At 41.9% G+C, this 14060-nt stretch overlaps 1 protein-coding gene across 1 annotated transcript in view; it reads right to left on the minus strand.

Moving 5' to 3' along the window:
• The window catches only part of LOC139391077 (neuronal membrane glycoprotein M6-a-like), a 36562-nt gene that overhangs the window by 11097 nt on the left and 11405 nt on the right, over positions 1-14060 (minus strand). Inside the window, exon 2 of the mRNA XM_071138581.1 lies at positions 2998-3190. Coding sequence (XP_070994682.1) covers positions 2998-3190 — 193 coding nt within the window. The remainder of the gene's footprint in view (positions 1-2997; positions 3191-14060) is intronic.

Here is a 14060-nt window from a genome sequence, read left to right on the forward strand (position 1 = left end):
GCAGATCTATCTTGTCGGAAGATGTTATAGTTAGGGATGGAAATATCAAGTTTTTTGGTGGCCTTTCTAAGCCATGATTCGGACACGGCTTGGACATCAGGGTTGGCGGAATGTGTGCTAAAGCAGTGGATGAAAAAAAAAACTTAGGAAAGAGGCTTCTAATGTTAACATGCATGAAACCAAGGCTTTTACAGTTACAAAAGTCAACAAACGAGAGCGCCTGGGTTATGGGAGTGGTGCTGGGGGCAGAATAGACTCAAGGCATGATGTACAGACAAGAGTATGGTGGGATGTGAGTACATTGAAGGTAAACCTAGGCATTGAGTGACGATGAGAGAGTTTTTGTCTCAAGAGGCACCAGTTAAGTCAGGTGAGGTCACCGCATGTGTGGGGGGTGGAACAAAATGGATATCTAAGGCATATTGGACAGCGCTAGGGGCTCTACATTGAAATAAGACAATAATCACTAACCAAAACAACAATAGACAAGGCATATTGACATATTGATACTCGGCATGTGTAGCCGAGTAATGATAGTGTCCAAAGAGTAGCACTAGATGAGTCAGGGAGTCAATTCCGTAGTCACTGCTTCGCTAGGCGAGCTGGAGACACGGCGATTCAGACAGCTAGCAGGCTGGGGCTAGCAGATGGGCATCCGGCGACGTCGCAACGGAAGAGCCTGCTGAAACCACCTCGGACGGTTACGTCGGCAGACCAGTCGTGTTGGATCGGCGGGGCTCAATGTCGGCAGTAAAGGGTCCAGGCCAATTGGCAACACAGGTATTGTAGCCCAATAATTAGTTAGTGGACCTCTTTGGCTAGCCGGGAGATGGGCCTAGCTCGAGGCTAGCTCCAGGCTAACTGGTGTTTGCTTCGGGACAGAGGCGTTAGCCAGGAGTAGCCACTCGGATAGCAGCTAGTTAGCTGCAATGATCCGGTGTAAAGGTTCAGAGCTTGCGATAAGAAAATGTGGTAGACAAAAAGCAGTTTGAAATGCTCTGGGTTGATATCGCACTGTGCAGACTGGTAGGAATTGACCGGGTTGAGGCTGGCTGATGTCTGAGGTAACGTTGAGGACCGCTAGCTAACTGACTGCTAGCTAGTAGCTAAACTAAAAAGAAACGTCCTCTCACTGTCAACCAGGCACTATTTTCAGCACACTTATTAACATGTGTAAATATTTGTATGAACATAACAAGACTCAACAACTGAGGCATAAACTGAACAAGTTCCACAGACATGTGACAAACAGAAATTGAATAATGTGTCCCCAGAAAAAAGGGGGGAGCAAAATCAAAAGTAACAGTCAGTATCTGGTGTGGCCACCAGTGCATCTCCTCCTCATGGACTGCACCAGATTTGCCAGTTCTTGCTGTGAGATGTTACCCCACTCTTCCAAAAAGGCACTTGCAAGTTCACAGACTTTTCTGGGGGGAATGGCCCTGGCCCTCACCCTCCGATCCAACAGGTCCCAGACTTGCTCAATGGGATTGAGATCCGGGCTCTTCGCTGGCCATGGCAGAACACTGACATTCCTGTCTTGCAGGAAATCACACACAGAACGAGCAGTATGGCTGGTGGCATTGTCATGCTGGAGGGTCATGTCAGGATGAGCCTGCAGGAAGGGTACCACATGAGGGAGGACTATGTCTTCCTTGTAATGCACAGCATTGAGATTGCCTGCAATGACAACAAGCTCAGTCCGATGATGCTGTGACGCACTGCCCCAGACCATGACGGACCCTCCACCTCCAAATCGATCCCACTCCAGAGTACAGGCCTCGGTGTAACGCTCATTCCTTCGACGATAAACCCAAATCCGACCAACTCCCCTGGTGAAACAAAACCGCGACTCGTCAGTGTTGAGCACTTTTTGCCAGTCCTGTCTGGTCCAGCGATGGTGGGTTTGTGGCCATAGGCAACATTGTTACCGGTGATGTCTGATTAAGACCTGCCTTACAACAGGCCTACAAGCCCTCAGTCCAGCCTCAGTCCAGCCCTCAGTCCAGCCTATTTAGTGTCCTAAATTGTCATAACTGTGACTTTAATTGCCTACCGTCTGTAAGCTGTTAGTGTCTTAATGACCGTTCCACAGGTGCATGTTGATTAATTGTTTGTGGTTCATTGAAGCATGGGGAACAATGAAAATCTGTGAAGTTATTTGGATTTTTGGGAATTATCTTTGAAAGACAGGGTCCTGAAAAAGGATGTTTCTTTTTTGGCTGAATTTAGTTAGCTGGCTAGCTTCTGATGGTGGTTCCGGTTCTAAAGTATTAAAATAGCCGATCCGTACCACATTGGGTGAGGCAGGTTGCAGGAGAGTATATTCAGTCCGTAGATGGAAAGTGACATTAAAATACATACATAAGAAATTAAAATATATATGAAGAAAACGATGTAAACACGGGACAGGACGGGACAAGACAAATACACACGTCTGACTGTTACCCCATCTTGGAAGTTATCAATGTAATGATGTCACAGTCAATTCATTGAGATCAACCATTATGTTACTGTCAGTATAGTCCGACAAGACTACTATCAGTATAAATGTCTGCCCATAAAATCAAATCCTTTTTTATATAAATGCATCTCCCTTTCAAGCAGTATTGTCCATTCTCTAACAAATCGGCCATAGTCAGCTATCAACTTAAAATTTCCAGCAAAGGGAAAAATACTTTTTTTTCTCTCTCTCTTTCATTAATCCATAAATCCACACAACATAATTTGGAATAATTGTCACTAATTTGAACAAGAAGGAGCGCTACATCATTCGTGGGAGACATGTTTGTAGACTTGTTTGAGACCGTGTTCTTTTACCAGAATACAATGTTTGTCTTTTCTGCCCCGTCTGCAATTACTGTACATTTAGGTTCCTTAATGTAAGGTTCCTCAAAGTACATAGCAGCTACTTGGTATAGGAGTAACTTTCAGTTGGTACACAGCAGTACATCTTAAATGTTTCCAGTGTAGCTCCTAGGTGTGTAGCTTACTCACATGGTGAACACGTCCAAGGAATCCACGGGTCCCCGGACCACCTCAAAGTAGTTCTGCAGGATGGTGACGGTCCCGGAGAGGGCCTCGTGCCCGCAGCCGCAGAACAGTGCCACCCCAGCATACAACAGGATGGTAGCGATGAGCGACGGGTACGGGATGCCACCCAGGCATTTGATGCAGCACTCCAGGCATCCTGAGCACACACAGAGACGTGAGACAGAGAAGGTCAGACATCACTCATGAAAGATAAAAGGGAATTGTCACTATATACAGTACATCACAGCCATGGCACAACAGAGGGTTGGAGAAAACCATTTGAGAGTATTTGCTGAGAGTGCTGGACAATAATCTTGATAGGAATCAATCAGACTAAGCTGGGGTCAGTTCAAGGCCTTTTTTTGACCATGACAACAACTAAAATGTTGTTATGATAGTTGGTAACGATATTTTTTGACTGGATTATTGTGTTTCATATTAGGAAAGCATCCCACAACCATTTAAATGTTCCTGTATGTTGGTACTTGTGTACGTATCTGGACAGTGAGTTAATTCTGTGAGTAACGGCTGCTATGCCAACATACAAATACATTTTGTACATGCATAGCTTTCTTTCAGGCTAATGCAATATGCATCAGGTTTGTCCCATTTCAATTGTATAAGTGAGCCTCACTCTTTCACGGTCAGATATAAACTGATATTGAGTCAAATAGTATTTCCTCTCCTCCCACTGCACTCTGAAATATGCTCCCCAAATCAATGAACAGCGCTATTGAAATGCACAAATGTAATTTCACGCTCATATGACTGGAGAATTTCCTTCAGTGCATCTACATCACTTGATGAACTCTTCTCCATTCATCCTTATTCAATCCCCGCTCACGTTTCCCATTCAAAAAGAAAAAGTCTATAAACCAAGCCGAGTCCATTTTTATTGTAATTCTCAAAGATACCAATCAATTGCATCTCCATCATCGCAGCCAGGCAATCATTTCCTCTATCACGCCTCGTGTTGAGCTTCACTTTCTCTGCGATGCGAACGCAATAGCCCTCTTCTTCCTCCCTCCTCCACGCTCTGCTTATGTTTCTATACAGACTGTGAATGGAATACCAAGTAGTCTAGCTAGCTACCTCCGCCACAGCCTGCTAGGTTGGGGAGGGCTGAGCGTCTCAGACTGATCCTCATCCTAAGGCTAGCCTATCTGCATCCTCGCAGTTGTAATCCAATGCCAGCCTGTATCGTCTTGTCGTCATGGCCGATTCAAATCATTTCCCAGCTATGACATCTCTATTTTAGGGCTCTCTTCACTTTAATGACTCATGTCATGTTCGTTAAAATGGTTTTATTAGGCTTTTGCATTATTCAGATATGTCACCCATAATTGCAGGACACATTTATTTGAGCTGGATTTTAAAAGGGTAATCGGAAACTTTGTTATGCTTTACACTAAGTTGTGTCTATTTATCATTACAAACCATTAGTATGTTACAACACATGTAAACTACACAGGTTTAAAATAGGAACCTACGGTAAACATATATATAATTTATTATTATATTATATTATATATTATATATAATATATATATATATATATTGTAACGACCCTATACTGTATATATACAGTATATATAAATGTTTGTCTTCTTTTCATAACTTAAATATTTTTTGGCATAGCTTGGCTTTCACACTTCCATTGCAGAAACGTTGAAAGAATTCACATTAGTGTTGATGTATACGCCTGCCATTGGAATCAATAATGAAACACCGTGGCTGCTTATGACTGGACAGAGTTAATAGGCGGTAGTGGGATTTATGGATCACTAGCCACGACAAATACTGTTATAATATCCTTGGGACCTGACAATGAAGACTAAAGCTAAATGGGATAGTGTTGCCATAGCAACTGGGCGGATATGGGTTGATCACACCAAACTCTGTCTCGAGGGATAGGGAATTCATGATTGGCAGGTAATTGAGGTTACGGTATGCTTTGTCAGTATAAAGGCAATTGATGGTATCATATAATGACAAGGATCGGTAGCAAATTCGCATTAGACCAATAGGCCAATAATAAACAGTATGTCATCAATATATTGTATAAATCATTTCAACGGCCGTATGTATGGCCATATTTTCAGTACTCAATATTTATAGGAGAAGGAGATACCATATCTTGGCATTAACACAGATTTCCATGGCACTTTTGTCTTCTAACAAGTTTTCAATCTCAACAACTCTCCACTGGAAAACAACAGCTACTCCTCCCATCATCACAGTCTAATTTCACAGCACTACATTGATCTTGAGGTCCCTGACTCAAATCTTTGTCTGTTGATGCGATGCTAGGGAAAATGAAAAACTAGTGTGAATTGACTGAAAGAGCCACTGGATGCTTTCTTCATAATTGAGCAAGGCAGCACAGTAACAGCACAGCAGAGCGCCAGCCACTTCCATCCGTTATCCCATGGCGGCTGCATTGGTGTTACATTACCTGGGATGAGAAAGATCCCTGTTGAATGAGCTGCCACTGTTTTCCAATTGATCGTGCTCACAGTGAAAGAGGATTGGGTGTGTTGTTGTTGGGTATCAACTGGCCAAGGTCAGTTTAGGTGCACTGTAAAAACGCTTCCCTGTAAAGCTACAGCATTATAATGGCGCCAGAGTTGCCATCTTAATGCTGTAATTTAGGCTTTACAGCGAAGATGCTGTATTCTATTTTACAGTACTATTTTCCTTAGTAAAAACATATTACAGCATCCAAGCTGTAAGTGTTTTGGGTATATGTTATGAAAGGGAGCATTCACTCTCTCTAGCGATGTATTTAGCATGAAACCGAGGTTTGCTAGCCTACTGTAGGTACCAGTCTGTTTGTGCCATCATGACACTTCTTGCTACTCCTTGTCATGCCAAAACTGAGAGCAGCTACAGTGTTGCTTGGAGACAAGTTAAATTAACTGTTACATCTGTTTTTACAGATTGGCCAAAGGTGGATAATGGTTAACAACTACATATATTGTATTTTATAGCCTACTTAACTCATATTTATAAATCAAATCAAATCAAATTGTATTTGTCACATGCCCCAAGTTCAACAGGTACAGTGAAATGCTTACTTACAAGCCATAACCAACCAAGCCAGTTTAAAAAAATAACAATAATTAAAAATATTAAATAAAATAAGAAAAAGAAATAAAAGTAACAAATAGTTAAAGAGCAGCAGTAAAATAACAACAGCGAGGCTAAATACAGGGGGTACCGGTACAGTCAATGTGCGGGGGCACCGGATAGTCAAGGTAATTGAGGTAATATGTACATGTAGATATAGTTATTAAAGTGACTATGCATACACAATAACAGAGCGTATTAGCAGTGTTAAAGAGGCGGTGGGGTGGCATAGCAAATAATCTGGGTAGTCATTTGATTAGATGTTCAGGAGTCTTATTACTTGTGGGTAGAAGCTGTTTAAAATCCTCTTGGACCTAGACTTGGCACCCCGGTATCGCTTGCCATGCAGTAGCAGAGAGAACAGTCTATGACTAGGGTGGCTGGAGTCTTTGACAATTTTTAGGGCCTTCTTAGGACACCGCCTTGCATAGAGGACCAGGATGGGCCGTACGCACTGGGCCGTACGCACTATCCTCTGAACGGAGCCCGAGCCGTTGCCATACCAGGCAGTGATGCAACATGCTCTTGATGGTACAGCTACATAACATTTGGACCATGTAAGTTTGTTGGTGATGTGGATACCAAGGAACTTGAAGCTCTCAACCTGCTCCACTACAGCCCCGTCAATGAGAATGGGGGTGTCATGACTGTCCTGATCAGGTCAGGTTACAGGAGACCATAACCCTGCAGATTATCTCTCAACCCCAACAGAGGAGGAGAGATCTAGGGGTCTGAAGATGTGTGGGTTTTATGACCCCTCACGCCCCTGGTAAATCTCAGGCCACAGACAAATTCCTTTGTCCTGTTACTATGGAGAACCAGCCTCAGAACATTAAACATGAAATAAAGAGACTTTGGAACCATGGTTTCCGTCAGCCACAATGATGGTCATGACGATAGATGGAATATGAAAATGTATGTCATTTTTGTTTTGTTATTAAAGGTTAATAGATGACGTTATTATGAAAACATTGTAACGGGAAGAGTTTTCCTAGTATATGTTTTATGTTTATACATTATACGTTGTGTGGAAAATGTCTAAATCAAAGGGAATGTTTTGGTAAAGATGAAATGTGAAGTTAGTTGTCTACAATTGGATTTGAGAAAAACCTAGACCTTACTCTTAATTTGGTACGCTCAGAGAATTACCCTAAAGTCGGTTACGCCCACTTCTGACACGAGGGTATAAAACCTGTGAGTAAAGAATTTAGAGATAAGACTACATGACCCAAGCTGCAGCCAAGGTCTAAAAAGTCAACGAACCCAGAACAAAACACAAGTCTGAAGACAAATAAATATTTTTCTACCCAAGCTATGGATGAGTAGCTGTGTCTAAGCGGGTGAAGTCAAGCCGGACCCCTAGCATCCAATCCCAGCGAATCATGGTATCTAAACGGTTTCATTCTTATGCTGTGAGCTCTGAGCAACAGAGCTGTCTGTTCTCAGAAGACACCTTCCAGAGCAAGGGTGAGGGAACAGACTCCTAAGCCAAAAGAACACTGACATTGTGAGGACGACCAGAAAGGTGCGCCGGAGAAGTGCGTCACCTGAACGGTCCACGCAGAGAATCCTCTGAGATCTTCCCCACGTAATTACATCATTATATTCTGACCCATAAGAGCGGCAGTTTGGGGCAAGACTAGGGTTAGAATAGCATAGCTGACAAATTCACTGCAATGTATATTTCTCTCGTGTACTTACTTTTTCCTCTCTCTCTTTGAAATCCCCATTTTGGGTAACACGCGCCATAGTGTGTTTGCCGGTTATACTAAGTTCTCATCAATAGCCTATAATGTGTTTTGTCTATGTGTATCTTTTATTATCATTTTAGCTTTCTAGTAAATAAACTAAGATTGGGTCCGTGCAAATTCACAGACTATATGACGTTCAGAACTAGATTGTAGAGGTACTGTAACTGGTTAATTAGAGGCTGTTGTAAAATCGATATTCTGATATTCTTTGAGTTAATTTGGGAAATAGAAACTCAACAAAAAACTAGTTTTCCCATGGTGCCCCAGGTTAATGAGTTAATAATTGCCAGATTTAGTTAATCACGCAATTAGAAACTTTTAATCATTTGATGAGCAACAGTCGTCATATTAACTAATACAACGTCACGATAGGGGTGTGCTCAGTCCTCCTTTTCCTGTAGTCCACATTCAACTCCTTTGTCTTGATCAAGTTGAGGGAGAGGTTGTTGTCCTTGCACCACACGGTCAGGTTTCTGACCTCCTCCCTATAGGCTGTCTCGTCGTTGTCGGTGATCAGCCCTACCACTGTTGTGTCATTGACAAACTTGATGATGGTGTTGGAGTCGTGCCTGGCCGTGCAGTCATGAGTGAACAGGGAGTACAGGAGGGGACTGAGCACACATCCCTGACGGGCCCCCGTGTTGAGGATCAGCGTGGCAGATGTGTTGTTACCTACCCTTACCACCTGGGTGCGGCCCGTAAGGAAGTCCAGGATCCAGTTGCAGAGGGAGGTGTTTAGTCCCAGAGTCCATAGCTTAGTGATGAGCTTTAAGGGCACTATGGTGTTGAACGCTGAGCTGTAGTCAATGAATAACATTCTCACATGGGTATTCCTTTTGCCCAGGTGGGAAAGGGCAGTGTGGACTGCAATAGAGATTGCACCATCTGTGGATCTGTTAGGGAAGTATGCAAATTGGAGTGGGTCTAGGGTTTCTGGGATAATGATGTTGATGTGAGCATTGACCAGCCTGGAATCCTGGCTAAACTGCCATGTCATATTACAACAACAAAGAAGTTAATGCCAACAACAAAAACTTTTTTTGTCCCTCTGACATCAATGCATGCGGATAGAACAGCAGCATATGTAGGGGAGAGTGGTGGAAATAAAACAAAAAGGGTTTCTAGGAAACCGTACACAAAATATTTAGGAAGATGTGGAGGAAGAAACAACATGGAGAATGTTAGGTAAAAAAAAAAAAAACGATTTTCACAGTCAAATTAATTTATTCTAGCGTCAAAATTGGCTACAAAGTGTAAATAGGATAATTTTGGTCATAAAGTCAGTCCCGTCTAAAACAAAGTTTGGACCAGTGTGTCCAAATGAGTAATTGAAGGTTGGGTTTGGATTATAATTATCTCAACAAATCAAGCCCTTTTTTGCCAAGCTCCACAAAGGGGCATGTCCACGTCCACGTTTGCTTCCCTGTTGACTGGGGATCTTGTTTCATCACCCCCAACCAACGCGTACAAAGGACCACTGCCGTTTGAGACTGAAAAGGCCTACATGGATTGAACATGCAATGCATGCTTCCAGCAGGGTGAACAGCCAAAACTATGGTTGGAGCCTGTCATGACGCGGAATAGGTGGTTGGAGTTTGTTGCTCCCCAGTGGTGGTGAGTATACCAGCAGCTAGACCATAGATTGCTGGTTATGTATTTGGTCATTTTATACACCTGTCAGCAACGGGTGTAGCTGAAATAGCCAAATTCACTCATTTGAAGTGTCCACATACTTTTGTATATATAGTGTATTTTTTACGAATTCTGCCAGTAACAGTAATGGCAACATTGACATTTAAAATACATTTGACCACATCATATGGCAAAGTTGTTTCCTACTAATTATTTGCCTACTTTAGCAATGTCATCATATTTCCATGCCACTGTAACTTAGTGTAATTTAGACTAAACAGTCACCAGCATCCGAGGTGCAACCCATGCAACCCTATGGCACAAATAAATATTGGATGCAGCTATGGTGGTACTAGCTTACTCATGTCTGACTACTATTCAACAGTGTACTAACTAGCAGCAAAAAAAACACAAACCAACCCAGGGCCATAGCAAAACATGTCACAGTTGGTTGCATACTGTAACGTATTCACTGGCCTGAATCTAATTCAATCTGGAGCCAGTCATTCTACATCTGGCATTATGGTCAGATTTGCCAAATGGAGGGTGAGGGAGAGCTTTGTATCTGTGTGTGGAGAAGTAGTGGTCTAGAGTTTTTTTCCTCTGCTTGCACATGTGACATGCTGGTAGAAATGAGGTAAAACGGATTTAAGTTTGCCTGCATTAAAGTCCCCGGCCACAAGGAGCGCCGCTTTTGGATGAGCATTTTCTTGTTTGCTTATGGCCGTATTCAGCTCGTTGAGTGCGGTCTTCGTGCCAGCATCGGTCTGTGGTGGTAAATAGATGGCTACAATTAATATGGATGAGAACTCTTTTGGTTGATAGTGTGGTCTACAGCTTATCATGAGGTATTTTAACTCAGGCGAGCAATACCTCAAGACTTCTTTGATATTAGGCATTGTGTACCAGCAGTTATTGACAAGTAGACACACACCCCCGCCCCTCGTCTTACCAGACGTAGCCGCTCTGTCCTGCCGATGCACATAAGATGTTACAGTTTTTAATGTCCCGTTGGTAGGACAGTCTTAATCGTAAATAGTCCAGTTTGTTTTCCAATGATTGCACGTTGGCCAATAATATGGAGGGTGGTGGTGGTTTACCTACTCGTTGGCGAATTCTTACAAGGCACTCCCCCTTTTTCTCCTTCTTTTCTTCACACAGGTGACTGGGATTTGGACCTTGTCTTGACATAGCAGTATATCCTTCCCATCTGACTCATTAAAGAAAAAATCTTAACAGAGTAATCTCTGTTCTGATGTCCAGAATATCTTTTCGGTCATAAGGGATGGTAGCAGCAACATTATGTACAAAATTAGTTACAAACAATGGGAAAAAACAAACAAAATAGCACAGTTGGTTTGGAGCCCATAAAAAATATGGGACACCACACAGGACGGTATGACCACTCCGACATGTTTCCAAGGTAGCCCTATTACCACAAGATAAAATGCCAATAGCCATTGTATCGGCTGGGAATTACAATGAAAGATGAAATGCGCACATTATTATATTAGCAGAACACTACTTCTATGGTATTATGTAAGGGTTGTTTATTCTACATGGATCTGTTACTACATTTGACAGTTATTAATACAGTTAAATTAGAATACCTACATAAATTCAGCAATTGCATTCTTCTCATATTACACTATAGGCTACTGACCTATTCAAAGCTTCCTTTGGCATCTCACCATACATCTGCCTGAAGTTATTGAACTAAGGTTTGTTCTGCAGGCAAGGTTCTGACAGATGGGTGTGTCTTGGTGATGGAAAGGACACACCCAAGAAACACCCACATCAAACCACACCCCCAAGCCAAACAGCTCCGAATGTATAATTACTTAGGTGTTGCCAGCTGTGGGTATGTGGGCAGGATTAAAATGAACCCAACCCAAGGAACACTGTTACGGTACCTTTCATTCCGTGACATACAGTACCAGTCAAAAGTTTGGACAAACCTACTCATTCAAGGGTTTCTATTCAATTTTACTATTTTCCACATTGTAGAATAATAGTGAAGACGTCAAGACTTTGAAATAACACATCTGGAATCACGTAGTAACCAATCACGTAGTTAAACAAATCATAAAATATGTTATAGTAGCCACCCTATGCCTTGATGACAGCTTTGCACACTCTTGGCATTCTCTCAACCAGCTTCACCTGGAATGCTTTTCCAACAGTCTTGAAGGAGTTCCCACAAATGCTGAGGACTTGTTGGCTGCTTTTCTTTCACTCTGCAGTCCAACTCATCCCAAAATATCTCAATTGGGTTAAGGTCGGGTGATCTTTGAGGCCAGGTCATCTGATGCAGCACTCCATCACTCTCCTTCTTGGAAAAATAGCCCTTACACAACCTGTAGGTGTGTTGGGTCATTGTCCTGTTGAAAAACAAATGGTAGTCCCACTAAGCACAAACCAGGTGGGATGGTGTATCGTTGCAAAATGCTGTGGTAGCCATTCTGGTTGAGTGTGCCTTGAATTCTAAATAAATCACTGACAGTGTCACCAGCAAAGCACCCCCACACCACCACACCTCCCCCTCCATGCTTCACGGTGGGAACCACACATGCAGAGATCATTAGTTCACTTACTCTGCATCTCACAAAGACACAGAGGTTGGAACCAAATAGCTCAAATTTTGACAGATCAAACAACAGATTTCCACCGGTCTAATGTCCTTTACTCATTTTTCTTGACCCAAGCAAGTCTCATTTTCTTATTGGTGTCCTTTAATAGTGGTTTCTTTGAAGCAATTTGACTATGAAGGCCAGATTCACACAGTCTCCTCTGAACAGTTGATGTTGAGATGTGTCTGTTACTTGAATTCTGTGAAGCATTTATTTGGGCTGCAGGTTCTTATGCTGGTAACTAATGAACTTATCCTCTGCAGTAGTGGTAACTCTGGGTCTTCCTTTCCTGTGAGAGCCAGTTTCATCATGGCGCTTGATGGTTTATGCGACTGCACTTGAAGAAACTTTCAAAATTCTTGACATTTTCCGCATTGACTGACCTTCATGTCTTAAAGTGATGATTGACTGTAATTTCTCTTTGCTTATTTGAGCTGTTCTTGCCATAATATGGATTTGGTCTTTTACCAAATAGGGCTGTCTTCTATATATCCCCCCTGCTGTGCTTCTACAACTGCATTGCTTGCTGTTTGGGGTTTGAGGCTGGGTTTCTGTACAGCACTTTGAGATATCAGCTGATGTACGAAGGGCTATATACAGTAAATACATTTGATTTGATTTGATTACCTTGTCACAACACAACTGATTGGCTCAAATGCATTAAGAAGGAAATAATTTCCACAAATTAACTTTTAACAAGGCACACATGTTAATTGAAATGCATTCCAGGTGACTACCTCGTGAAGCTGGTTGAGAGAATACCAAGAGTGTGCAAAGCTGTCATCAAGGCAAAGGGTGGCTACTTTGAAGAATCTGAAATATACAATACATTTAGTTTTGTATAACACTTTTTTGATTACTACATGTTTCAATGTGTGTTATTTCATTGTTTTGATGTCTTCACTATTATTCTACCATGTGGAAAATAGTAAAAATAAAGAAAAACCCTTGAATGAGTAGGTGTGTCCAAACTTTTGACTGGTACTGAATGTATATTTTGTCTAACTTCTCGCATATCTCAGTTTTGGAAGAGACTGACTTTATGAAAAAAATTATCCTATTTACTCTTTGTAGTACATTTTCCCTCTAGAATAAATGTTCCTGACTCATATCGATGACACAAAGGTCATTTTCAAAATGAGAAGTTTCTTTTTAGGGGCTCTCGCTCTTTAAGGGGATAGTGGGAGATTCTGGTAGAATTCCAGTCATTGTGCTTATGCTAGTTAGCATTGGCTCGCAAAACTACCAACAACATCCTTCAAACTGCACGTAGAGACATACATTTTTTTATCCATGAGTTCATCTGACTCATCTGCTTAATTGTCAGAATCTTGCACTATCCCTTTAAATGATGATCATACTATGCTCTTGAACGTTATTGTATGAAACCTTTTAATTAGGACACCATTACATATAAAATGAACTTACTACAGTACGTAAAAACATGGCTACATGTGGAGAAGCTTTGAGCTATAAATAAATGCTGAATCAAGAGACAGGCTCCACCTTCAATTGACCCTTCGCTATGCCCTGTCCCAGAATTTGGAGCAACCAATCGCAACGTTCTGGTGGATAGCAACTGGCATCAAGTCCGACTCCTCGATCAAGCTCAGCTTGTTTGAAGCCAATGAGGGCAATGGCAAAAACTGAGAGTTTATCAAATAATAAATGGTTTAAATTGGCTAAATAACCAAACAGTGCACCAAGGGTATTTGCAACTGTGATTCCTGAAATGCAAGGCTTGTTGGAGTATTTGGTTATCTGAAATTGCTTGGTTGCTGGTTAGCTAGATCTCAGTCTCATTGACCACCATTGAAAGCGTTTCTAATGCTAGAATGCTAGATAGTTAGTTAATATGATTTGTTTACTCCAATTGTATGTTAGC

This window comes from Oncorhynchus clarkii, chromosome 31, assembly GCF_045791955.1.
Source record: "Oncorhynchus clarkii lewisi isolate Uvic-CL-2024 chromosome 31, UVic_Ocla_1.0, whole genome shotgun sequence".
Taxonomy (NCBI): Eukaryota; Metazoa; Chordata; class Actinopteri; order Salmoniformes; family Salmonidae; genus Oncorhynchus; species Oncorhynchus clarkii.